This window comes from Lampetra fluviatilis, chromosome 6 (assembly GCF_964198595.1).
Source record: "Lampetra fluviatilis chromosome 6, kcLamFluv1.1, whole genome shotgun sequence".
Taxonomy (NCBI): Eukaryota; Metazoa; Chordata; class Hyperoartia; order Petromyzontiformes; family Petromyzontidae; genus Lampetra; species Lampetra fluviatilis.
Window position 1 is genome coordinate 2,357,149 of NC_136280.1, and position 27,703 is coordinate 2,384,851.

General features: G+C 50.4%; 1 protein-coding gene across 7 annotated transcripts in view; it reads right to left on the reverse strand.

Moving 5' to 3' along the window:
* Positions 1-8,959: 8,959 nt before the first annotated feature.
* Positions 8,960-27,703, reverse strand: part of LOC144933034 (CAP-Gly domain-containing linker protein 2-like) — a 51,186-nt gene continuing 32,442 nt past the window's right edge. For 4 of the 7 annotated variants that reach the window (XM_078857484.1, XM_078857489.1, XM_078857487.1 and 1 more), the window contains 13 exons: positions 26,112-26,322; positions 25,564-25,761; positions 25,009-25,112; positions 23,970-24,030; positions 23,235-23,364; positions 21,575-22,398; positions 20,029-20,089; positions 19,750-19,833; positions 19,160-19,401; positions 18,407-18,456; positions 13,010-13,121; positions 12,781-12,896; positions 8,960-12,100 (listed from right to left, as the gene is read on the reverse strand). In XM_078857484.1, the coding sequence (XP_078713610.1) occupies positions 11,782-12,100; positions 12,781-12,896; positions 13,010-13,121; positions 18,407-18,456; positions 19,160-19,401; positions 19,750-19,833; positions 20,029-20,089; positions 21,575-22,398; positions 23,235-23,364; positions 23,970-24,030; positions 25,009-25,112; positions 25,564-25,761; positions 26,112-26,322 (2,512 nt within the window). In that variant the 3' untranslated portion in view covers positions 8,960-11,781. Of the gene's footprint in view, positions 12,101-12,780; positions 12,897-13,009; positions 13,122-13,367; positions 17,217-18,406; positions 18,457-19,159; positions 19,402-19,749; positions 19,834-20,028; positions 20,090-21,574; positions 22,399-23,234; positions 23,365-23,969; positions 24,031-25,008; positions 25,113-25,563; positions 25,762-26,111; positions 26,323-27,703 lie in introns of those variants that run through there. The other 3 variants (XM_078857486.1, XM_078857490.1, XM_078857491.1) reach the window with 3 other exon arrangements.

Below are 27,703 nucleotides of genomic sequence, written 5' to 3' on the forward strand. Positions count from 1 at the left end.
AAAAACCAGAGGACCCGGAGAGAAATCCACGCGGCCACATGAGAGAGGCACGCAAACTCCAAATATACCGCAGCAGGCGTCAGGGTTGGGATCGAACCCACAACCTCCTTCATTCCAGGCAAAGTAGTTAACATCTCCTAGCCACCGTGGATTGGTGTAGGGAAAAGCATGAACCACTGCATGTGTGTGCCAAATGTTATACTCCTAGCCCCGTGCCGGATTAAGCTATTGTGGGGCCTGTAGCATATTATGTTATAAAGGGCCCAACATAAAAAATCCACAGAAATATTAAAACACACATTTTTAGCTTGCATAGTAAAGTAATTGTATTTTTTCATTTGCTATACAGCCGGATAATACGACAAATCGCTAACCTTAAACACCCAGTCGTTCATAAAAGTTCAAGGCGGTATAGTACTATAGTAATAGAGCAAGTGCAGAATCACTGAACCGGAATTGATAGCTTGAAAGCATTTAGCGCGGGGCCCTTGAAAGTGCGGGGCCCGTAGCTACTACAGTAGTAGCTACTTGTGCTACTGGGATAATCCGGCACTGTCCTAGCCCCGTTCGAAGAAGGCATCACTGCAAGTCCGAAATAAAGTCACGGTGGCCGATATTGTGGCCAGCAACCTGGACTCACGGTCCACGCCGGTTCAATCTCGCGGGCACGGCAGTTGAACTCAAAATCCACACTCCCCCCCCTCCCCCCCTTTGGTAATTTGTATTTGAATTGGCATAAATCAGGGTTAAAATTTGTATTGTTTATTCCATACTCTTAGGTTTTTTCGGTAAAGTTACGTAGGTAAAAATAAAAATAATATAAATAATAATAGAAAAGTGTTCTTTTATTTCTATTATTATTTCTATTAATTATTTTTTATAAAAAGTAATAGAAATTATAGGAAATTATTATTTTATTTCTATCATTATTTATATATATTATTATTTGTATTATTTATTTTTACCTACGTGACTTTACCAAAACAAACCTAAGAGTATGAATCCTTGCAGTCACAAAAGCTTCAAATCTAGAATGTTTATTCAAACCGCACAGTCGAAATGTGTCCACGCGTCTTGTTCTCTTAAATCATGCACTATGACCACCTTTATTTCAATGTAAACGCGACTATATAATATAAACAAAAAATGTTAACATTCGTATAATTTGCACTATTTGTTTTCAGTTATCACCTATAGTTCAAGTTTACATACCCGTGTAGTAAAAGCGTGTATATTTGACGTCCGTTTATAAAACAGTGATATTGTAGGCTATTTATTGCGTCTCCTTGTTCTGGAACCTTCGTGCGTCGGTTGTGACAAAGTCTTCATAGCAAGTCGAACATTGTACGCTTCGGCCAAATGGCAAAACAACCTAACAACAGCTTTAGAAGAATACTGTAGTAGTAATCAAAATAAAACGACTCTGCCGTAATTTTAAATCAGTCTTTTTATTCCTTGTTGTCTTGCGATTGCATTGCCTTCAGTTTTCCAATTTCTCGTCACTCGCCCATTCTGTCATTTGACTTCCTCCTCATCTCGATTTAAAGCTTTCGTGACTGCAGGGATTCATTCTACGTGACTTTACCGAAAGAACCAAGAAGATTCCTCCTCATAGTCGAAGACCCTGGAGGTGGAACCGTCAATCGCACCAGAACATCCAACGGACCCGATGCGCGGTCACGTCTCCGTCATGAATGGAAAATCAAAGACACGAGCCACGGCATTGCGATTGTGGCCATGAAACCCAAACTATGGACGCAATACAGCGACGGGTTCTTAACATTGACTGCAGCTTTGCACCCCGTTGGTTCTCAGTCGTAAACAACAATGAACAATCTTCTTGGTTCTTTCGGTAAAGTCACGTAGAAGGGAAATAAAAAAATAAAAAACATCAGAATTATGTTATGTTTTATTAAAATTTTTATTATTTTATTATTTCCCTTCTACGTGACTTTACCGAAAGAACCAAGAAGATGAATCCCTGCAGTCACGAAAGCTTTAAATCGAAATAAAACAATGAACAATGTCAATACATACCACGTGGTTTGGTGAAACATAGTAGTTGTACTTAATGTGCCCGTGTTGAATTTGTGTTTTCGATCAACGATCGATTAATTACATTTTGAAAAGATCTCTCCATGTCTCGCACCCCCGAAAGGACATCTCACACCCCCAGAGGGTGCGTGCACTCCAGGTTAGGAACCACTGGTAGACAGTAAACCACCGCTCTCTTTAACAGGAGGAACAGCAAAAATAACTCCTGAAGCCCTCTGTCTCCTGGCCAGCAGCAGAAAGCAACAATCGGAATGTATTCTTGGATCTTTCGGTAAAGTCACGTAGAAGGGAAATAATACAATTATTTTATTATTGAATATGAATCCCTGCAGTCACGAAAGCTTTCAATCGAAATTGGAATGTAGCTTCTGAACATATTGCTGCCTTACGCGCGGAGATTAGAATTCCGTAATGAATGTTGTGTCCATCAGACCAAACTTAGATCAATGACAACCAGCAGACAACACTGGAGCAGATGACCAAGGGATCGTCTGCTCTTCACCGGTCGACTGCTTCGTCCGATTCCGCGTGGTTCAGTCGGCTCTTCTGTCGAGATGTGAGTCAGGCCCAAATGCTGTAATTGCTTTGCGAGGTGGAGCGGTGGTGCAGTGGTTGTGGCACGTTGCACGAATCCGTCGACCTAACGTCTTCTGTACCTGGTCGCGACCAACGTGAGTGGCCGAGTGATATCTGAACCGGTCCCCTGCCCCCATCCCACACTTCACCAGCCTGCACTGACCTGCGTGGTGAAATATGGTCAAATAACTGCCATAACAAACGTGGTGTGGGGAGGTCTTCATCCAGCGGTGGCTTTCATGTCATCTCTTGCTTTATTGTGACGGGCTCTTCAACAGCTTATATGGGCGCACTATAATGGTCGGTGATGTACAGAGGGCTTAAGGAAATGTGAAAAACCTTCATCCATTTCCTTCGCCCTATTTTCACTTTTATGAAAAATCTAAAGCGGCTGCTGAGTTCACTTTCAGAAAGCGGCATGAACGCAATTCCCAACGAGTTGTACACGCGTGTTGTATTAGAGCAGTGGTTCTTCACCCTTTGGGGGTGCCGAGACATGGGCAGCATTTTTTAGGAGGTAAATCATCGAAACACAAATTGAGCAAGGGCACGTAGGTACAACTACTTTGTTTCATCAGACCTTTGTATGTGTCAACATTATAACAAATTTTACGCTTGAAAACCAAACGCGGTGCAATGCTGTAGTAAAGGTAAAGAACCACTGTATCAGTGACATCCTTCCCCCATCCCCGATGAATAAGACGACATTAACACATTCCACCCAACCTTGAAAGGAGTCTAAGGTACGGTTATAATGTACGTGGCGAGCCAATGTATTGCCAATCTGCAACTCTCATTTGCAAATTGCAGAACGTCCGATGTGCATGATTGGCCCGGATTGCTTGGACAACACGGGCACAAACAAATAAAAGCTGCATATTTGTATTGGCTACAGGATACCAACGTTGTTAATACGGGGTAACACCTTTCATTATATGAAATGTGAAATAAATATTCACAATGGATCCTATCCATCTGAAAATCGACATCGTGGCCCATGGACATATACTTTTGGCCAAACGCTCAACAATGCCCACCACACCTTACACAGTACATACAGGGCACTAACTTTGTTGAACGATGTCTTTTCACCTCTGTCGCCGTGCACTAATTTTTTATCTGTGTAATCAGCAATAACTTCAAGTTCGGAATGTTTTCCAATCTCCGCTTTGTGGTCCGACAAATGGCGACCGAACGTGGCTGTTGTATTGTGCATGCACGTCTGAATCATGCACGTGTGCTCGGCACAAAGGGCTCAGGTTTAAAGTACCCAGCGAGAGCACTGAGTGTGACACAACAAGCTAAAGTTCACTTCCTCGTCAACGAATGCAATCATGCTGGACAGGTAGCGGGGCTGCAGCAGGGGGAAGCGAGGATTCCAACACCAATCGCCACACCTGTACAGGGATAATGGGGCCACTTTCCCCTCTCTACCTGGAATAGGTGATCACCCACCAGCTGGATGTGAGGACACCTCGCATTGCTTCGTGATTGTCAGTGGGCATCACGAAGGCGATGGTCCACATTTGTTTCTGGGTTAGGCCACGTTTGGTAGAAGTTTTTCTTTGCCAAACGTCTTTTCATTGACCACCCCGTCAACCACAAATTAAGATCGTGACGATAACAAATATATACGTTCATGATACGTGGTCAATGTATCGATCAAATTCTGTCCGATAAAGCTCCTCCTCCTCCTTTGTGGTGAATTGAGACTCCTCACGGCCGAATGCAACATCAACGCACGACGGAGTTTCGCTCAAACTGCCCCGAGCTTCATCGCGTCACGCACTCTGCATTGGTTGCGAACAACCTACGTTTCCACCTAACGTCTGCAATTCTCCCTCAACCCCCCCACCTCCCCCTATTATCGTGTATTTTGTTGTAAAGTGTCACGAATTCTCTCTCTGTGCGTGCTAAATAAAGTAACTGCGAACAAACAAGGGCCCTTGCAACAATTGGCAGCTGCTCGACCACATCGTTTCGTGCGCTGCGTCGATTGTGTTTGGCCGGTGGCCAATTTACGTTGGGTGTCATTGGAGGCACAATGAATTGGGGTGACTAAATGGGGTGGGCGGGTGTACCCAGCCCGAGATCCCATTGTCTGCACGTATACGAAAGTGGGTGCTTATTAAGTGTGCATACGCACACACGACGCAATTTTTACGGGTGGTGGTGTGTCTCGCTGCGGCTTTCACAATCATCCTACCGACAGACGATAAGGGTGGTTCGCCCGTTGTTCGGAACACGGCCGTTCCTAAGGTGTTCTCACGGACAAAATAGAGCCCACCGTTTTTTGTTAAACGAAACTCGAAGAAGTGAAAGAAACCCCCATGAATAAGTTTGACGCTTTCAATCAACGTTTTGCATGTATTAATGTTTACTGTACACACTACATTTAATTTACAGGCAACCTGGCACTGGTTCTTTTAAAACAATTATATTCCCATAAATATGCTAAATTCCTCTTGATATGCAAATTATTTTGTCAAGGCGCTCTTCGCCCCTCCATCCCAGCATAAATAGTCGCTCCAAGCCTGGGGCGTGCCATTCAGACTGTCCTCTCGACAGACCTGTTCTCCACCTGAAGACGGCTGCTTGCGTTGTGGCCGAAACGTCGTGAGAATTATTTTATTATGTTTTATTTTTATTATTTTATTATTCTCCTTCTACGTGACTTTACCGAAAGAATCAAGAAGAATTATATATGCCTTTTCATGTCAAATATTTAACATCTTCTTGGGGGGAGGGGGGCACGAGTTAGAGTCCATGAGCCCAGACCAGACATTTCCACTTGGTGGTTCTGCCTGGCATCCAACCCCAATCGCCATCATAGAGGGAGGTGGGTATGGTGGCAAGTCGAGGTTCAAGGGCAGTGGAAAATTGTGGCTCCGGGTTGAGGAGGCTACAAAGTCCACCTCGGGGTTTCCAGTCCCAGTTGACAATGCCGCATGCACGTGGACTAATTGACAATTAGAGCGCAAAGGCAGCCTCCAGTGCTGAGCTCCACCGGATCGGTTCCCCTTGAAGACTGCGTGGGCTGTGTGCGATGAGGCCAGAGCCGGAGCATTCCCATTTCTCACCGAATCCAATTGCTCGCGTCATCACCTGCGACTGGAAAACCCGAGGCGGACTTTCATGACCTGGAACTGTGAAATACGGAGCTAGGGATTCGGGACCTCTTGTGTCACAGAACTAGTAAAAGCAGGTTCCCAACAAACATGGTATGTGGGGACAACGTTGATCCAACGTTGATCCAACGTTGATCCAACGTTCCAACCACAGACCTGAGGTCAACTCTACAAGAACTGGCCGAAGTTATGGCGGGGGGAATGCGATATCAATGGCAGTGATGATCTTTTGACCTTTTGTACAACCTGACCTGGCACCAATTTCTGCTCTGACCCATGGACTATCAAGTACCTGCCGTGCCGTGCAGTCACGGACCCTCTGTGTAGCGCACACGCAAAAACTAACTCCCACCCTCTCCCCGCTCCCAGTACCACGAAATTCGCTGTGAACACCAAAAATATTGAAAAACTAACAACATTTAAAATGAATTCTGACGAAGCTCCAGAGTTGAACCCGGGGTAGGGAGTTACGGCCAGCGCGAGACATATTAGTGGATGAACGGATGGCTTAATTCGAGGAAGAGTTAGGGTGGATGAGAGGGCTGGGACTAATGGCTGGTTATTTCGAAAGTTGCGTGATTGGGGTCACTGGTAAGGCTGGTGTTGATTAGTTATGATCAGTTAGGATCAGGGCGAGGGCCGGTTTAATGGCCAGTTGCCTGTCTGGTCAGGGTTGGTGCGAGAGTTTAGGTGGATAGTATGCTCCGTCCTTACACTTGCTTACCCCCCCCCCCTCAACACCGTATTACTACGCAAAGACTTTTACATTTTCGCTTGGAGACTGTTTGTGGTGCTCACAGTTCGCACACACAGGGCCATCGTCTTTACGGAATTAATAACCGCGCATGGAAGGGGGGTTAGTTATTAATAAGACGACGAAATTAATTGGTCTTGAACCTGGTAAACGCCATCGGCTGCTGCAACGGTCAGAGGCGCACAGGCCCCGTTGTATGTCATTGATAAAATGTTTTTAGATTTGTTCATGAATGTAAAAAGATCATGAATTAATAAATTAAGATTTACGCACGTACATTTCAACTCAGATCTATGGAATATTATATTATTAAAATGTACTTCACATGCAATGAACTTTGTTTATCGAAATAACTTAGTACAGTACTGTTTGTCAGCAAGCTCATTTTGCCCGCTCTGAAATGTTTGGCTTGGTGTGCCACTGTCAGCGGTCGTAACTGCAAGGGTCAATAACATCGAAATTCAAGCCACATTTTCCACCTCACCGCAGAAGAAATGTGACCATATTTTCCAAGAAAAGAACAACTTGCTGTCGTCCGTCTTCCGTGTTATTATAAACATGGCCCAGCGGCGACACGGCCTAGCCGCAGCGCATTCGCCGATTGGTGCAGAGGATCCCGGCTCCAATCCAGCGGCCGCCCTGGTTAATACTGCTGCGGTTCTGTATTAACCGTAACATATTCGCCGTCCGCTTCACAGTGGATCTAAAAACAACAAAAATCATGTGGCGTCATTGGCAAGGGTCGGCCATTGTGTGCTGGCGTCACGGTCAGAAATTGTCGAATGAGAAAAATGACGTCGCAAATTACTCGGTTGAAAACGTGGCAGGACTCTCCGGCGTTCCTGAGACTTAGTGAGGATTTCCTGGGCAAACAAGCGTAAACATAACAACGAATAACTCTACAAATTCAAGGGAGAGCATATATGACAACTGGAACGGACAGGCGTTTGTCATCACCGATAATTTTTCCGCTGTAAAACCCCTCACCATTTTCATTGCCATGTTCAATGCTATCTACCCCAGACAGATGCAGAAAAAGTGCTAAATTACAGGCCTCAGGGGAGGGGGTGTAATTTCATTTCTTAAAATTTTAGGACTATCTTGGATAAACTCGATAACCCACATGCAGTATCAACATTTTAAACATCCAATGCTGTCTTCCTTGAACCGCATGACAATCCACTCGTGTTCATTTTGATTGAACACTCCCAACCCACCGCAGGCCCACATGGTGAACTTAACGGCTTCACTTTCACCGACCTCATCCCCCCACTCTCAACAAAACCTGACCTCCGATGCACTTTTGTGGGTTATCAAAATTCACCGGGACACTCGCCATTCTATCTACCACAGCAGCGGCGGAGGCGGCAGGCAAAGTCGTCAGGTGAAGCTTTTCAACTAAGCCAATTTAAACAACACGATAATAAAACAAAAACACAACACTTGAAAACCCCCTTAAACGTTTACATGTCGAACTCTACACCACGACCCTTTTGGTGGTGTGGAGTCAGCAGATTGACCGAGCTGGGCTAAGGTCAGCTCTGACCACCAGAAAGTCGCCACCGCACCTCGGGCCCTCCGACTCCCCATGTCCAGAGGGCCTCTGCCACCACGGGCCGCCCACCCTCTAGCGAACCCAATCCAGGGCCCAAGGGTGGGACGCGGGGGGGGGTGCCAGTCCCGCTCGGGCAGCTGTGGAGTGTCCTGGTGGGGAAAGTCACCGGGAATGTGCCCGAGCGTGTCTTTTGTCTGGTTGTTTTGTGTTTGTTCCGATTTCTATTCGCTTCGCTTGACTCGCTTTGCTTTGTCATTTTGACGGCCCAGATTATGCTTGCAAAATGAGACTTCAGTTTAACACGTAGGCTTTCGCGACCAATATTGTTCATAATCAACGATTTTTGGGTTTAGATCGCGTTATTTATAAATGTGTCGTAACCCTCCACCACCCGACACGGCCAATCAGTAAAAAAAGTGTCACGTTGACAAAAGACAAATAGTTCACTGCTTTAGCCCACCGGTGTGTTGAAGCGTGAAACCACAACATTTACAATTTGAGTACGACGTTTCGCTGGTAATTGCATCCAGCATCATCGGGCAATTCGCCAGAATGGTGAGGCTCTCAAATCTTTGCACCTGATGAGTTAATGATGACGTCACCCTGCTGCTGCTCTATATAAGAACGGGAGACACAGCAGAGCCTCACCATTCTGGCGAATTGCCCGATGATGCTGGATGCAATTACCAGCGAAACGTCGTACTCAAATTGTAAATGTTGTGGTTTCACGCTTCAACACACCGGTGGGCTAAAGCAGTGAACTATTTGTCTTTTGTCAACGTGACACTTTTTTTTACTGATTGGCCGTGTCGGGTGGTGGAGGGTTACGACACATTTATAAATAACGCGATCTAAACCCAAAAATCGTTGATTATGAAAATGAGACTTATTTCTAAAGTGCTCACCAAGTTAAGAGACAAGGTCATAAAGAATGAGACTTACACTGAAGTGTTCACCAAGGCCATCGAGAAGGCTGTCTCTGGTATAGGCCAATCAAGACAATGCGCATATGATCAGAACATGTTTGTGTGGATGTTTTTCCACAAGTATGTGCGGTTAATGCACACTTGATACCTTGCAATAGGTATCTATTTGGTGTTTGAACATCTTAACACGTCCCGTTTCATTGTCAAAAAGGGTCAAACCTATTGTTATACGTCATACTGGATACAGCGCTCACAAAAAAAAACAGGCGCTGTAAGTTTGTACACATTAGTTTTTATCTACGGCGTCATTTGCCGTTCACGCAAACTGCATCTCTCACGATCACCGAGGAGCCAAAGCTTCGAGGCAGCAGCCAGGCGGTGAGCCGGCACTACCAACAATTGCCAAAGCTCTGCAGTCCTCTCGCTATATATATATTAAGATATTTCCAGCCACTTAACGAGCGTTTATACACGTGAGAGGAAACCAAAACGACGCGGAAATATTAATGAAACTTAACAGGAGCGTACACGCGGACTTTCAGGAGAGACGGATTGCGGCAGACGGAGCGAGTGGGGTGAACATCACCTCCGTTAGAGATACAGTCACGAGTCACAGCGCCAGGATCACTCCGTGTGGCGCAACTTGACCCAACCCACACTCGCCAGCGTGGTGAAGTATGGTCAAACAGCCACTGCTGACCGACCTGGCATGGGGAGGCATTCCTCCAGCAGTGGATCGTCGACCGAGAGCTGAATGTCAACAATTTTCATTGACTGTAAGACCTTATTTATAATGGGTGCACGTGACCCTCTTGCCACTAGAGACCGCTACATTCACCACAACAGAAAAATCATGACCCCACCCGTTTCATGGCAAGTCATAGAATTGCCGGGGGGGGGGTGGGGAGTCGCGATGGGGGGGGAGGGAACGGTTGGGCAATAGTGGCGAAGGAATCCCACAGAGGACCACTGTGTCGGATAAAAAATGGGGCGATTCCTGTGACAGTGGTAGAAATTCCACGTACCCACGGCAGGGGCGAGTCCAATCCATAGAACAACCACGCTGGACTTTCCCCAAAAAGCGGTTCTCATTGGTGCTGATTTTATCGACCCCCTGACGGAATGATGAGCTAAATCACCCCCCCCATCCTCCCCCTTTCCCCGCCACCGGCAACCAGAATTTGAAACTCGCGACCTTCCGATTGCGAGCCGCTCGCTTTGGCGCCTGGCAGGATGATGGGTGACTCGGCGGAAGAGCGAGCTGACTGTGGTGGCAGGACGGTGGTGGCAGGACACGAGGAGAACAAGGAAGGAGGGAGACCTGGCCGGATGCATCGGCCGTGCGGCACAATAAGCGAGCGTTCCGTGGTCTCCGTGTCACGACGGGACTGTGCATTGATTTGTTCTTTCAGTAACTCAGCCATCCCCGTTCGATGAAACGATCAAATTTCCACGGGGTCAGCTCACACTTAGAGCATTCTGCGGCTGTGTGTGTGTCGGCTGGGTCATGTACCCCGCATGCCCAGCCACCGCATGCTCAAGCAACTTCTGTTTGGCCGCATAGATGGGGCTAAACGAGCACGACATGGGCTGGAGAAGAGATGGACTGATGCAGTACAAGAGGATGTGGAGCTGAGTGGACTTGCCAACGACTAGTGCCAGCGGTGTCAAGATCGGCCTCTATGGAGGAGGCTCGTGAAGGATGATACTGGGCAGTTGGAGGCAGTCGTCCTCCAGCAACAATGGAAGGCAGAGGAGCGACGCTCATAACAACGAGCAGAGCACCTGGTGGCTAAAATGCAGAAATTTGGCACAGTAGGGGGTAGAGCTGGTGCATCTACCAGTCATCTCAGTCAGCCAACCCATGGCACCTGGGTCTGTACCGAGACCTCCTGTCAGTGATGCCTTCGACATTTCAAGTGGCCTCCAAAGTGCACCTGGCCTGGCATAGGCGCTGTGGTGACGTCACCATCACTTAATAATATTTTTTTGGACTCGCATATGAAAGAGCCTGTGCTATACCACATCTAGCGTGTGACGAACATTCAGGAGGGAGAGTTTAAATACTAGTACTGGCTAACGTCTTTAAAATAAAAAATACACCTTAACAAGCTTCTGTTTTAGGGAGGAACGCCTACCACTTTGATACAAGTGAAGTTTATTTTACCAAAATAAAAAAGCAGAAATGAAATTCGTAAAACTAAAAATGTAAACTCTAAGCACATTTGCCAGACGTTTCGAGAGAAGGCATTAAACCTCGTTGGGAGCCTCACCCCTGGCAGGTGGCTTGGTGCCATTACGCACGACCACAGGGCAGACTCGACTGGGTTGTGCCGATTCAAGTTTCGTGATAATTGTTCGGTTTAGATCGTTACGGGTTGGACCTGCCTCGAAAGCAACGGCGTACGCTGGACCGAATCCATCCGTAGCGTCCACGGCCGGTGCGGCGGCCACACCGGCAATCCACGCGGAAATAAAAACAAAAAAAATAATCAGATAAATTTCGGCGGCATACGACCGTGGAAATCCTGACCAGCCCGGAGCGAAGAACATTGTGCACCTCGGTTAAATTCAGCGGAGGCGTCACAGACATCCATTCGGCTTTCACCGAGGCTGGGCTCGGGCTATCGGACCCAGACATGGGCTTAAGATTCGCTATAGAGAGCCACGCTCAAGCGGGACAAGAAGGTTTAGCTCATTCTCCGCGACCGTATGGCGGCGGCGGCGGCAGCAGCAGTACAAGAAGTGGGACGACGCGGCGCGCAAGCGGGCGGCTCGCTCCCTCTCTCAAAAGGTCTGGTTGTCATTGCACTCGGACGTCCAGTGGCCGAACAGTTCGCACGCGTCGCAGTAGGGCCGGTTCTGTTTGCGCGGCCCTCGGTGCGCCGAGTGCGGAGGGGACGCCGGCGACGGGGAGGGCGGAGGCGGCGATGCCGCCCGTGCCGCCGGCGGACCGGACGACGGCGACACCGCCGGAGACGGGCCGGCGGGCAGGGTCGGCGGCGGCCCCTGCGTGGGACACTCCTCGGTGTCGTGAAGGTCGAAACGGTCGCAGATGTCGCAGAAGACTCGGGGGGGCGGCCGGCGAGAGCGCGACTTGGACTTCCTGCGGGGGGGGGAGGTGTGTGGACAATCGGGAAGGAATTGAACGCTCGAGACGACGGCAGGGGGGGGGGGGGGTGGGGGAGAGGAGGGGACGCCAGTGTTTGAGAAGTGATGCAAGCTGAGCCACGGCTGACGCGACAAGAGGCCAATACCAGCAAGGTGCAGGATGTGACGTCAAAGCAGGATCGCAACTAATAATTTTACGGATGAGCATCCGAGTGAAATTCAAATAATGTTTTACGTAATGCTATGAAATTATCCTTGGGTGCGTGACTTTTGCGAAGCACACGGCTGCTATAAATATACCTCTCAATGGCAACGCTCCGGGTCTCCTACTCTTCACGATTAGTTGCTGCGTCTATGCCACGTGCACCTCCAAATCGTCTAACCTTGTCTCACCATCTCAATTCCTGCCCACCTCTCTTGCTCCTTCTCTTCATCGGCCTCCATGCCGTTGTTAATTTCACCCGCATCTGTCATTTTACGTCTCGCTCAACTTCGTTTAATTTTGTTTTCCTTGCTAAATGATATCTGTAACCTAGCTTTAATTCTCACACCACCCTTTGAGCCGGGAGTACAACATCACGAATGGAAAACTGAAATGGTAACAATATATGCATTGTGTCAAACGTTGAAATAGAAAGTTCGACAGAAAACCCAGTGATGGACAGCGAGACTCACGATGGTGACGTTTTGTCATCTCCATTCAACGACGCCTCCACCAGCTTCTCCAGTTTACCCTTGAGCTCCTCGTTCTTCTGCTGAAGTCCCACGATCACGGCGTTGAGAAATGAAACCTGGAGCCAACGAGGCACATGCGGGGGGATGTTACCAGATTCGCGTTAAGGTCCAGGGTGCGGCAAACACCAACATCTCAACAATCGCCAGCTTCATCACTAAACGTCCTTACCTCTCCACGTGTGGGACTCTGAACCGCATCCGTCCCAGCATCCTTCGGGGTGTCCGTCAGTTGCGATGCATTGTGGGAGTTCTCGTTCGATTCCTGTCTCACCACCACCTCGCTGCGGGGGTTAAGAGGTTTAAGCGGCACGTTCCAACATGCGTCGTGTTAGCACGCCTCGTTCGCAGCGGTTCTTCTTTTAAACCTGAGGTGCACGCTGCACCCCCTGGGGGTGCGAGATGCCCTTTCTGGGGATGCGAGACGTGGCCAGATTTTGTGTTAGAAGGTAAATAATCGAAACACAAATTAAGCAGAGGCACGTAAGTACAACTACTTTATACAACGACTTTGTTACATCAAACTCTATGTACATATGAACATTATAATTCCTTACGATTGGGAACCAAAGGGGCGCAAGGCTGCAGTAAACGTTAAGAACGACTGCTCAAGTGGGGACACGCTGGCGAGACGTCTTCGAAGAGGTGGGGGATGCCCACACTTGACCCCGCCGCATGTAGCCAATGTTAAACTTGAAGATTTCCTCTAAACATTTAAAGGTCGTGAACGCTTTGTACACAATGGTGTTTTTGTAACATTTACAGCTGTCAAGACCCTGGACCACAATGCCATGCAACCAGAGACCACCGCCACCAAAGTCCTTACAAATATTTGCCTTTATTTACCTTTTACCATCATCGTTGTTTTTGTCTTCATCATCATCCTTTACTCTTTACTACCGAGGAGCAGATAATATAGCGAGGATACATGCGTTGCAGCGCGTAGAGAACGTTTAAAAGTAAACGAGCGTCGATCACCCGCAGCTACAATTGCACGAAAGTGCAGCGAGCACGCGAGCGAGGTGGCTGATGACAACGCGCGGGGAGCACGTGAAGGGTTCGCTGACGACTTAAAAAGCCATGAAAGTAATGAAGTAACCCAAGGACAACATAAATTAGTGACGACTGTGATGTAATGTACAATGCAGGTGTGGTGTCGGTAACAAGTTGGAGATGTATAAACTCGCACACAGATTCTCTCTCACACAACACAGCAACACACCAAGCCAAAGTTTCCAGGGGGCCTCGTACAAACGCAAAGTCCCATGCTCCCTTACGCTACGACGGTAAGAGGAAAACGAAGCATCCATGGCATGGGCCATGTAACCGCCGCTGACCGCTCAAACGTGTTATCGCGTCTTGCAGTGATGATGTTACCGTTCTGATTATTATTTGATTAATAAATTACTAACGTTATAATATTTTACCGTTGGATCACAGAGACAGAAAGACACATGCAAGGGGCGTCATAGCGCCGTAGGGTTCGCACGAACGAGGGCGGGGGTCGGGGGGGGGGTGTGTTACACAGTCGACGCGTTTTCTACCCGCGTCGGTCGTTCGACGACGCTGCAACCTCATTGCGGTCTTTAGAAGACGCTGCTCAGTGCGGCACCAGACGCGGCGCGGCCAGCGGCATGGACGGGGCCGTGCGATCGGCGGCGCCATGCTCGCGGGCTCCATGGCGCGTCGGCGAACGACAGAAACATTTTAAAACGTTTATTTAAAAAAAACGGGCCGATTTTGTTCGTGATCGACTCGCTTCGCACGAATATTGTAATCGGTTGTGATTTTTGTGTTGTTTCATTGCATTTGAACTGTCGGACAAGTATCAGCGCATCTTGGGCGAAGGCGTTCAATGCACTGCATCGTTGATCCTCGTGGATGATATCCTTTATTTACTTGTCAAGCACGCTAATCGGGGGCACGGCTGTGCCGCAAATTCTCTTCCTTCTTCGTAACGCAAAGATTAAAATATTTTTTTTTTAAATTGCTCATTTAAAAGTGGCACGTGACAATTAGGCAATTTTCGGGGGAACGCAGTTGCTTAACAGAGCAACCTATGGTTGCACGCAGGTTTTTTTTCCCTCAGCCACACGTTGTCCGTACGTTGTCCGGGTGCAGTTTTCCAGGTTGGGTTATGTGCCGAGCCTTTCATCTCTCAGGTCCTCACCACGTGCAACTGTGGGCACCGTCGGGAGTTCAAGTCCAGGAGCGGAAAAATGAAGATGCCCTCAGTGGTGCGTGGCGAAAGCTTGAGTGAAAAAATGCGCCAACGTGCAGTCCAACCTGAAGTGCTGCGCATGGAGGGACAGCGTACGATTGCGAGCCTGCACGACAAGGCCCCGCAAGCACTTTCAAAAGAATTAAGGCCATCACCATTGGAACGTCATTTGCCAGTAAAAATATGATGATTGGTTTTTTACCCTTCTATTTGGCAACAAAACTGACACCTTTTTTACAAGGAGTCATGTTTACATAGACCACAATACCTGCAGTCATAATGCAAACAAAAAACATAACTCTGATAATGTGCACTGTCCTTGAAGTTGATTGGTCCACACCCGAGACAGCTTTCCTTAGAGCCTAGTCTCACATGGGTTGGACCAGATGACGCCTTTTGGCGTGTGGTCTATGTAAACATGACTCCTTGTAAAAAAGGTGTCAGTTTTGTTGCCAGATAGAAGGGTAAAAAAACAATTATCAATTAAGGCCATCGTTTGGAAACACTCGGTCTGGACGACCGGACGGCATCAACGCAGCCGACGCCACGAAGCTGCGCCAATAGAATGGTTCAAGCGAGGGAAACTACGCTCGCCGTTTACGAGATGTCGATTCACATTGCTTGGTGCTGGCGTCTGGGTTTTCTCCACGGGATCGGCGCTACGTCTTGCCTGGGCAGCCACCCCCGGCCTCCCCAACAGAGGCAAAAAACCAATCGAGTTTTTTTTTCGACTCGAAAATCTCGTGTATTACGATAGCAACTTGGCGATAACCAGTCCCTTCGAGAAAAATCTGGTTCCCCGGTGCATAATGTTGGCTGAAGTGTAAAAAAAAAAACAACCTGATTCCTTTCTATTAATGAGCATTGAGGCATTGGTGCTTATCTCTTGTTCAAAGCCCTGAGCGGGAATTCCACACTTTATGGCAGGGGACGATTCTATCCATAGGACAACCAACGGTTACTTCGCCCACAAAGTGGTAAGAATTTTATCTACCCCGGAGGGATGATCGGATGAGTCATCCATAAACCTTGATTTGAACTCATGCCCTTCCAATTGCGAGCGGCTCGCTCTACCGCAAAGCCACCCTGCCAGTAGAATGTTGGCTATGGGTCCCAATTCTTTCCCGTAAAACCTGGACAAAGAAATCATTGTAATGTTTGTGTCCCCAACCCCCCACTGCCACCGCCATCATGTGCTTGCGGCGCTGGTGCAGTTGTAACCAACCCCCTTTCCATCCCCTCTCATCAGGCCTGGCAATTATCTCTTAGTTACTCGCACGCTGAGCACAGAGCATTGTTTTGTTGATGAACAGTTTGGCAAAGATGAGAAGCGCTTGCCACTGGTGTCCGTGAGCTTATAACCCACGATGGCCACTTGTGCTTACGAACAATTCAACCCGGCCACTTGGCAACTCTGGCCTTGCTCAGTCGATGATGATGGCCACCATCATCACCATCATCATCACCACCACCACCTCCTCCTCTAAGTAGACAGTGAATGAGTGATTGAGGAGCCAGGCAAGGAAGTGAGGCAAAGACAGGAAAGACGCACAGATGACTCCAGAAGGACAACGGGCCAGCTCTCCGTTCCAGCAATCGAGGAAATCTATCAAATACTCCCGCTCAACCGTCGCTCGATGGGAGGTCGCTCCTTCTCCTTTGCTGCAACCCCATACTGTAGAACTCCTTTTCCCCAGCAGTTGGTGCTGTTAAGTCCCTGCCTCTGTTCAAGTCCAAGCTCAAGATCCTTTCATGTTTCATTTGCAATATGACTGACTGCCCCTCTCTACAAAATAAATACGCACACTGTATGCCGTACAGTGTATTGAAATACGCTTGCATTTAGACACACCGCTATATAAATACAAATTGTATTGTAATTGCAACAAACGCACGATTACTTGTGGCGGCGCCTACTCAAACAGACGAAAGAAGGGGGAAGTAGGGGTGGTGGTGGGGTGGCAGGGTGGTGCTCTGTCGAGCGTTTGGCACTATACGCGCTACAGCCCAGGAGCCGTTCGTCTGTAACGTGCGTGCGTGCGTGGGGGGGGGATGGAGGGAGTCGCGAGGGAGACGTGGGGTGGCGACCGAGGTGAGGGGCAGCCGGGGTGGCCGGGGCGGGGGGTGGCGGGGTCAGTGAGGGTCTGCTTCGCTCGTTCTTACCATGGTGGAGGAATCGCAAGGTGAGAGAGTGCAAGCCAAACAAAGAAAAAACACGACGTGAAACAAGAGAGGGAAAAAGACACGGATTAATTCGGAAGGATGGCGAGGCGAGCACTGTGTAGGGAGCGTGCACATTCTAAAGAGTGGTCGTGACACAGTAAAACGTGTCAAGTTCAATGGGTCACATTTGCCGGGCGGCGTGCGGTGGGACACTTAGTTACTTTGAGGGATTGCCGAAGTTTTGAAAGCCACCGACAGCATCTCTAATTCAGTAGCTTCCCTCGCTGCTGCGATGACAACAGCGATGACGGTCGGCATTATCTTTGCAGTGCCCTCGTACATTGCGGTTAATTAAAAGACGTGTACATTTGAACAAAATGCTTCAGGTCAACGAGTTTGTTTTCCCAAGCTTTTACCGATGTCTTTTACTTCGTTTCGGAAAATCGCGGCACAAGTGTGTGAGGGATTCTTGTTCGCGTTTGGCTTCAGAACGCACGGCACGGCAGCGGTGTGGGAGCGGCAGTGGTGCATGCTGGGTGGTTGTTGCGGTTGTGGTGGTGTGATGGGTGCTGCGGGTACAACGGCAGTGCTCCCCGTGGCGATGCGCGGTGGCCGACGGCGCCAAGGGAGAGTGCTCGTGCCAGCTGTTAGAAAATACTATGAACTATTTTTTAACTTTACCAGGTTAGGCCCACTGAGCTCTAAGCTCCTTTTCAGAAGCGACCTGGCCAGAAATGATAACTCAACGATGTGGCTTATCACGTGGACATTTATAGCAGCCAAATACTCTGAACGCACGTTGATTCTAAATGTGAAGGGAATAACCGGAGGACCCGGAGAAAAATCTCCGCGACCAGAGGGAGAAAGACTCCAAATATACAGCAGGCGTCAGGGGGTCGAACCCGCGACCTCCTGTATACCAGGCGACGGAGATAACATCTTGCCACCGAGGTACGCCTGGGTGGTGGAGCCGAGTGGATATGTGAACGGTTCTCATGGCCTGCCATGAGCACGCTCCAACGCCATGACCTTTTCCGCGGACATTGTCTTGCACTCAACGACTGCGGTTGGAAAGCTATAAAGAGAATGTTTCGAGTCCCCCACGGGTTTTCCGTCCGGCAACGCATTGCGCGAATTCAACAAGTGACGTGCAGGTGCTATAAACACAAACATCAAAAAGCTTACCTTCGGACGCCGTCTTCCAAGTCGGCAGCGCTTCGCCTGTCTTTGGCACTCTGGGAAAATCGCAACAAAGCCGAGTTTCAATGAAACTTGTGTGTGTTTGTCCGTGTGCGTACACTACAATTATGCGAGGTTCTCAGAAGTTTCAAGAGAATATAACCCCGTGCACGAGACAGAGCTCACGGTTTAGTCAAACGTTATCAAATAACACTAGCATTAAAATTAGAAGCCTCAGTCGTGTCTAAATCCACTGCCAGATGAATTCATAGCTGGGTTTTTTTTTGACAAGCTCGGCGGTTGGAGCGACGAATCTGGCCACTCGAGTTCAATTACCGCTCACGGCTAACGCTGGTTGCTTACCAGAACCGATTCTGGGCCCCTGCCCTCTCCCTTCACCGACCGGCACCAAACAGCGTGGTGGACTCCACGGTCAAATAAACCCCGCAACCCCCACTCGGCGTGGAGAAACCCTCGAAGTGACTTGGTCAACACAAATGATAGCTCAACGAAGTGGCTTATCATCACATGGAAATTTATAGCAGCCAAATACTCTAAACGCGTGTTTTGAAATGTGGAGGGAAAAACCGGAGGACCCGGAGAAAAATCCATACGACCACGGGGAGAACATGCAAACTCCAAATATACAGCAGGCATCAGGGTCGGGATCAAACCCACGACCTCCTGTAAACCAGGCGAGGTAGTTAACATCTCGCAACGGCGGGCGAACGTGACCGGCGTGCCGCGATGGGAGCTCACCCGGAAGGCCTCCAGGAGGGCCTGCAGCTGCTGATTGCGCTGCTCGGAGCTCTCCAGCATCTTCTGCGCCTCGGAGAGCCGCAGCCTCAGGTCCGATCCCAGCTCGTCCACGGCGGCGTCCCCGGCGGCGTCCCCGTCCGTGGGGGGCGGCGGGGGTGTCCGCTCGGCCACCGCGGCCTCCGGCACCGCGCCGTTGAGGCTGGCCGGCTCGTTGGCTCCCGCCGCCGATTTCTGTTTCACGTCTGGCGACGACGACAATGACGACGATGACAACGATGACGACGATGACGACGATTACGATAATTACGACGATGACAATGATTACGACGATGACGACAACGATGACAATTCTCACAATTATATTTAACTATTAGATACATATTTCTAAAAATAAATGTCAGATTTGTTCTGCACGTGACAATTTCACTTGTTTGGTGCCGTCAGGCGGTGGAGGGTCACATGACATACAAATTTGACCAGATCTTTACCTAGATTATGACGTGGCCTAACCCACAAATCCATGATGAATCAATGAGAAGCTAAGCCGGAGCTTTTCAAATGCAAGAGAGATTACATTGTTTCCCGAGTACCTGATACTTGCAGCTGAGCCTTCTCAAGCTGCAGGCCGAGGCTTCGGCATTCCTCCTCCTTGCTGCTCAGCTTCGAGAGCAGGTCTACACGAAGAACAACGCAACGGCGGCGTTTCCGTCAGCGGCGCCAACGGCAACGCAAAGCGCGTCCTTAGTAGAGCGCCAAACGTGGAGCGGTGTGCGTGGCGGTGTGCGTGTGGGCGTGCGTGGGAGCATGCGTGAGGGCGTGCGTGCTTGCGGGGGGACCGTCGGAGGGTGTGAGGGGGGGTGGCGTCGGACCCTTCACGGCGTGTTCCAGCTTCTGGTCGCCGCCCTCCAGAGTCCCGTTCATGTCCTCCGTCTGCGGCAAACGCGCAAGCCAAGGTCCACTCACTAAGCGCGTTCTCTCGTCTTATCCCGTCTCCTTACATCTTGCGTAGGTGCACATGGAGCGCCTTATTCCAAGGCGCTTTGCAACGGTTATAGACATGAGGTGACAGTGGCTGAGATAACAAGTTGGGGTTTATTAAGAGTGGTGGTGTAGTTATGGTGACAGTTCGAAGAATGGGTGGGAGGAGTTGGGGTAGTCGTTGGGGTAGTGATAGGAGTAGGGGTAGTGATAAAGGTAGTGGTAAGGGTAGGGATAGTGATAGAGGTAGTGGTAAGGGTAGTAATAGGGGTAGTGATAGGGGCAAGGGTAGTGATAGGGGTAGTGGTAAGGGTAGGGGTAATGATAGAGGTAGGGGTAGTGGTAAGGGTAGTAATAGGAGTAGTGATAGGGGCAAGGGTAGTGATAGGGGTAGGGGTAGTAGTAAGGGTAGTAATAGGGGTAGTGATAGGGGTAGGCCTGGTCGTTGTTGTGGGGTGGGGACATCGAGTAGCAGTAGGATGGGCTAGAGGGAAGAGATGGGTTTTAAGGGAGGAACAGAATCAGATAAGTGAAGACGATTATCCTTACATTATCCTTTCCTTACCCTTCCACCGAGCGACATTCCAATTATGTCACTTGCTGCGATGTCAGGGTGGAGGTAAAAGCGCAGCCCTGCAACTGCCTGCTCACGCCACTGTTGGCGGTAGGGGCCTCCGCAAAACGACAGGGGGCTCTAGGTGGCCGCTTGAGGGTATTTCCGGCCCACTCTTTCACGCCAGCCGGATGCCTTGCAACTGGTGGGAGTATTCTCACTTAACCCCGCCGCAACGTGACCCCGCACGGTCCGCTAAACGCTCTCGCAATCGGACGAACGACTTTCCATTTGGAATTCGTACGGTTGGCTACGTCCGGCGCGAAAGAAGTTCAACGTCCATACGTACGTTGAACAGTGGCTCCACCGAGTGTCAGAGAACAGCCCCCGATACATTATGCGACAGAGAGAGAGATGTCTGCAATGACTCACCCCGAGCTAAGAATGCTCTGATACGTGCATTGTCTTTGTGCTGTTCGCCTTGTGGCGTTGTTCTCTGGTCTGATACAGGTGGTGAGACTAGGCCCTAAAGAACAAGGCTGCCTCTGGTGTAGACCAATCCGTTTCAAAGACAATGCTTATATATGATCAGAGTGTGTTTGCATGTTCAGCACAAGTACGTGTGGTTAATGCAGACTTTATGCCTTGCAAGAGGTTTATATTTGGTGCATTAACATCTTAACACCTCCTGTTTAATTGCTATAAAGGGTAAAACCTCCTCTTATTTTTCATATTTCAACAGGCTACTTCATCCAAACACGAGGCGTACTGTGGTCGGGCATTCACCGCTTCTTGCAGACCGTTGGCAATTAAGCCGAAGCGTTCACACACGTCTCAGAACTGGAGAAGCTTTCGATTTGAGTAAAAACAACCAGAACACTTACATTGTTGTTGACTGCCACCTTGATGTCCTCCAGCGTATGGAGCTTCTCCTGCAGCCTGGAGACCTCCTCGCGGCCGCGGGCCTCCGCCTCGCGCAGGCTCTCGTAGTCCTTGGTCTTCTGCTCGGCCACGGCGAGCTTGGCGCGGAGGGACATGAGGACGTCGCCGTCCTCCTGGCCGCCCACCTGCTGCTCCTCCAGCTCCTTGAGCTTCTCCTCCGCGTCGTGCTGCTTGCTCAACGTCTCCTCTAGCTCCACCAGGTGCTGGTCCGTGATGAGCTCGATCTGCGCCCTCAGCCGCTCGATCTCCCTCTCCTTCTCCTCCTGCACCTCCTCGAGCTCGCGACGCATTTGCTCCCTCTCCTTGGCGACGGCGCCCGCCTCCACGCTGTGCTTGGCCCTCAAGAGCTCCAGCTCCTGGCGGCCCTCGACCTTCAAGCTCTCAACGACGGACCTGTGCTCGGCAATTTCCCTGCGGTGGCCTTCGCAGCCGGACACCAGGGAGGTCCTCAAATCCTCCGTGGCTTTCTGGTGCTCCTGCGCCAAGGCCTCCAGCCGGCCCCTCCACTGCTCCAGGTTCTCCTGGTTCTCCCTGCCGGCGCGCTCGTACCTCGCCTGCAGGATCTTGGCCTCCTCCGACAGCTGCTCGTTGGCGGCTCGCAGCTTGAGCAGCTCGGCCTGGTGGTCCCGCTGGGTGGTCAGCAGGTGCTCCTTAAGAACGTTCACTTCCTGCTGGTGGCCCTGGCTCACGGCATGCAGCTGCTCACGCAGCCCGTCCAGCTCCTGCTGGAGGCTCAGGATGCCGCCGGTGTCCGCGCCGTCGCCGTCTGTCAAGGCGACAAGGATGCGGTTGATCGACGGCGCCCTCTCGCAGGCAGGGCCAGCGCAAGGGGGCCCTTGAGGGGCTTGCCGCTGATGTTGAGGGACCCCCCCCTGCCCCTCCCTACACCTCAATAAACAAGTAAATATATCCTGCTTCAATAATTTGGCAATTACGGTCTTAGCGACACTATATGTACGACTACCAGTAATGTGCCAAAACAAAGCCGAAGGCCTTGTTAGTTGTAACCTTCATCCAGCTCTGTGAATGTCCGTCACGTTTACAAACTGGAAGAGAAACGACAACGATGAATGACAATTTAGCGTTTGGTAATACGCCGAGCACTCAGTGGGGCAAGCTGCCAAAGTGGCCAAACACGGCTTGAACCACACACAATGCCGATCTCTCTAGGAGGTTGCGGGTTCGATCCCAACCCTGACGCCTGCTGTATATTTGGAGTTTGTGTGTCTCTCTCTCTCTCCCCGTGGTCGTGTGGATTCTTCTCCGGGTCCTCCGGTTTTTCCCTCCACATTTAGAAACACGTGTTTCGAGTATTTGGCTGCAATACATTTCCACACGATGATGAGCCACTTTGTTGAGCTATCATTTGTGATAGCCAGGTCGTTTCTGAAAAAGAACTACATATCTCAGTGGCCCTTACCTGGTTTTAACAAAAAAAATTCATTTATTGAAAAAGTAATATCAGTTTCTATTGACTCAACCCGGCCGCCCCATTCAACGGACCTTTCACGTTAAAAGTGCGCGGAACAAACGAGGCCACGCGATGAATTAACGAGGGGAGCTCAAGGGCAAAAACAATCGAGGGTGGGGGGGGCCTCTGACCGGGGGTGCGGGCCGACGGGGTGGCGCTGCCCTCGCCGAGCCGCGCCCTCAGCTCGGCGACCTCCGACCTCCGCAGCGCCAGCTCCGCCTCCAGCTCCCGCATACGCGACCTCTCCCTCATCGTGAGCGCCTGCGGACGGGAGGAGAGCGGGTGCGGTGGAGTAGCCGCCGACGTTGCGACCTGTGCGTCCACGCGGCTAGCGCGACCGCCCCCATGGATGGCACCACGCGGTGAACGCCGGGGCAGGGGGGGTGGGGTCAGGGTCATGTACAGTTCATCCCACCCAAAATGCGCAACCGCTCCAAGGAGAGGGAACTTCAGGTGTGCGGGTTCCTCTTGATAGAGACTTGTATGCAAAGAAAGATTAAGAAATTAATACGTAATATTGCGAATTGTTATTTACAGCGCTTGTTTTCAACAACGCAATCTCTCTTTGTGCACGAGTCCACATCCACGTATCTTTCAATTGAAAACTTATTCTGAGATCGCGTTACGAATTTCTTCGTGAACGAGTTTCTCAGTATAGCATCAAAGACATAAACCCAAATCCTATTCCCTAACGGAGTTAACAAGAGTTCAGAGTATTTTTTTACTTCGGCGCATTAAAATAACAAAGGCTTCTATGTTTTGGAGTGAACATGAAGAAATTACATTTCAAGGCACATTATCTATGCCTCAAGTCTTTTTCTGTTGGCCCATGCATACACACGTCCAGCAAGCGTTGCAAAGCGTACCTCGAGATCCCCCTTCGTGATGGACTCTTCCTCAACGCAGAACTGCAGGTCCTCCACTCTCCTGGCCACCCGGGAGATTCCATGTAACCAAGAAAAGAAGGGGGGGTGGGGTTTTACAACTGACAACACGAGTCACAGAGCATTCAATGCCCGTGGGGAGAGGTTATTCGCCACCACAAATGGCTACACGTTCTAATCGGGTCAGAGGTGACAGAAGGTGAGGTGCTCTCCGATGTGTTTTCGGGTGGTACCGCGCGTTGTACGGCACGATGTCCGATGTTTCGCGCCACGTGTTGGGAGCTCCAGTTTCCTCCCAGACAGAGAATAACGACAGTGGCCACCGGCGTACGTCGGGAAAGAGCCGAGCCGAGCCGAGCCAACATCCAGAACTGGTAACATCGGCAACGGCGAGACAGCGACGTCGATCGTCGTTGTGTGACAGAGTGAGCCGCTACAATTCAGCTCGTGAAAAAGCTACCAGTACGAGGAGTGAATCGTCAGGACGTCGTGCCAAACGACGCGCAGCACGAAGCACCGATGCAGTGGAAGGCAACGGCGTGTGGTGGGGCGCGCCTGCCGTCCGGCGCTTTGGAGGCAAACAAGGGCCGACGGTTCACGCGGATTTGTGAACCTCCGACCGACCCGACCGTGAAACGCCAAAGGCAGGTAAAAGAGGAGTGGAGAGAGCGGCATGATCGGTACATTTGGCACTGGAGAGAGAAGCTAGAGAGGAGAGCGGCTTTAGCGTTTGCAGCCATGAGAATAGGTTTTCCCCTTTTTTCTGGCAACAAACAGGTGTTAAGATGTTAAAACACCAAACTGAAACCTTTTACAAGGAATCATGTCTGCATTAACAGCCAAAGGAGGGGGGGGGCAATAGATCAGCGAGATCAGCTCATGCGTTCGAGCGAGACGGATGGTGGCATCGCGAGACCACGTGGTAAACAACGGCACGGGGAGGCCTACGTATGGCGGTGGATGGATCACGGCTGGTGATGAGCCCGGACACCTGACCGACCGGCGAAGATTTCCTCCTCACCTTCGCTCTTCCTCCAGCTGCGAGATGAGGTCACCCTTCTCCCTGCCCGTCACCTCCAGCGCCGCCTTGAGCTCGCACAGGCACATCGCCATCTCCGCGGTGGACTGTCGGGCGGGCAAGCGGGCGGGCGGGGGTTATTATCTGACACAACCGTAGCCATTACTCACATCTGGACGTTGTCGCTGGAATGGACAGACAGATGGGAAAATGAAAGATGTGACTGGACGGACGAATGAATGAACGAATGAATGAATACACTCATGAACTGATAAATGAACGGTTGGTTGCGTTGCACAAACGAGGGCACCTGCCCTGCCCCTAGATCGCCAAGTGCTGTAACGATCGAACGAACAAATGAATGGACAGACGGACAAACTATCAAACAACTAAGCGTTTGTCGCGCGTGCCAGAGATGTGCGTGCACCTCGCCTGCCTGCTACCTTTTCTCGGGCTGCAACAAACAAACGAATGGATGGACGGACAATCGCGTGTTGTGCGCACGCGCGCGGGAGATCGTCGTCGCAACGTGTGCGGGCGCGTGCGCCGCGTCGCCACCTTGTCGTGCGTTGTCTTGAGGGCACCGAGCTCGCGCTCGAGGTTCGCCACGGTGGTGGTCGCCTTGGCAACCTCGGCGCGCTCCAGGTCGCGCTCGGCGAGCAGCTGCTCGATGTGCTGCTGCTTCTCCTTGAGCGCCTCCTGCAGCGCCGTGTTGCCCGCGATCTTCCGCGAGTAGAGCGAGCTCGTCTCCGTCAGCTGTCGCGGGCAGGGAGGGAGGGAGTGAGGGAGGGTGGGAGTGAGGGAGGGCCGACCATTAGGGATTTGTGTTAATCTCACCGGCGTGTGAGCCGGAGCAATAGTAAATCGCTTGGTATGTGCGACAATTTTAATTGCTTGGCTACTTATGACGTAAATATATATTCTACATTTCTCTTTATGACCGCCAAAACCTGCGCGTAAAACGTTCATCATTATTATCACTATCGTCGTAGTCTTTCTACGCGACGTCTGTGAAAAAGAGCTTCATAGCTCATCGGATTCCTCCACAGTCTAATGAAAGATTTTGATCGTTGCCGTCGTTGTTCGTGTCAGCGCCCCGCTCTCACCAGGCCCGTGCGGCTGGGCCGCCCCCCGACGGACGAGGCGACGGAGCTGAGCGAGCTGACCGTCGAGCTGCTGGGGCTGTGGCGCAGCGACGAGAACCCCGAGGCCGACGCTCGCTTCATCTTGCGACGCGCCGACGTCGACGGGAAGCCGATCTTCGCCACCTTGTGGATCGGAGCGAAGAGCCCGTACCGCTGCTGGCACTGGAAGTACCTGCGCGTGTGCGCACACGTGCGTGGCGAGAGATCGCATGGGGCGCGAGGCGGGGAGCCGTGGCACAGCGGTTAGCGCGCTGCACTGCTCTACGAACCCAGCGTCCCAAGTTGAAACTATAAAAAACTTTTTTATTTATTTTACCAGGTAAGGCTTACTGAGCTATATAAGTCTTTTTCAAAAGCGACCTGGCCACAAATGATAGCTCAAAGAAGCGGCTCATCACGTGGACATTTATAGCAGCCAAATACTCTACACGCATGTTTATCAATGTGGAGGAAAAAACCGGAGGACCCGGAGAAAAAAATACACGTGACCATGGGGAGAGACACATGCAAACTCCAAATATACAGCAGCAGGCATCACAGGGCCGGGATCGAACCCACGACCTCCTGTACACCAGGCGAGGTAGTTATGTGCCACGGTGGCGAGTTTGATTGCCGCTCGCAGCCAACATCGGCGATGAATGTCTTAACCGGTCCCTGGGCCTCCCCTAGGTCGACTTGTAATCCCGTTACAATGGCACCGTGGTTAGCACACTGCGCTATAAACCCGGTGACCGGTCATGGATAATATGAGTGGCGATCCTCCGCTACGTTGACTCAGCCCTAAAAGAGTAGCTGGTGCGATGTGTAAACATCAGCACTGGGGAGACGAAGGGGGCCAGATGTGCTCCTAGCCACACCACCCTCTCATTGTGCTGTGCCGGCCTTCGTAGATACTCACTAATAGCACTTGCCCCAACAGTATGTTAAGGCTATATGGGGAACCTATGTCTTTGGAGGTAGTGGGTAGGCATGTAAAATATTGATCGGTTCTTTGGTTAAAAATGTATGGTTACGCTCATTGGTAATTTACGATGGATGTAAATCGGTTATTTATGACGAACTCACAATGTACACAAATGTGGCTTTATCGTGAAGTGAAACGGATGAGATAGCAAAACGAATGAGGCAATAACATCTCGAGAAACTGCACAGACAAGACGGAACAAATTAATCAAGCATCAAATCGACGCACGGTCGCGAATTTGTGAGAATTCACCAAATGTGGGCGAATAATTTAGTATCTTGTTGCGACGGTGAGGCAGAGGCAAAACCCCCCCCTCTATTATGGAGGCAGAGAGACAGTTTGCTCGACTCGCAAAATTGATACGCGCCCGCTTTCTCCGCAGAGTGCACTGAGATGCAGTCGCACTGAAGACACACCGGACAAGTCTACGGACGGTGTCATCATATTGGAGCGAGCACAGCAACTAAGCGGTGGGAGGTACTTACGCTTCAATCACCAGAAGGGCTTGCATCGGTTCAAGCACATACAAGAAGAGCGTACACTATTTTGTATATTTGTATTACGATCTTGTAGAAAGTTGCAGCGACCG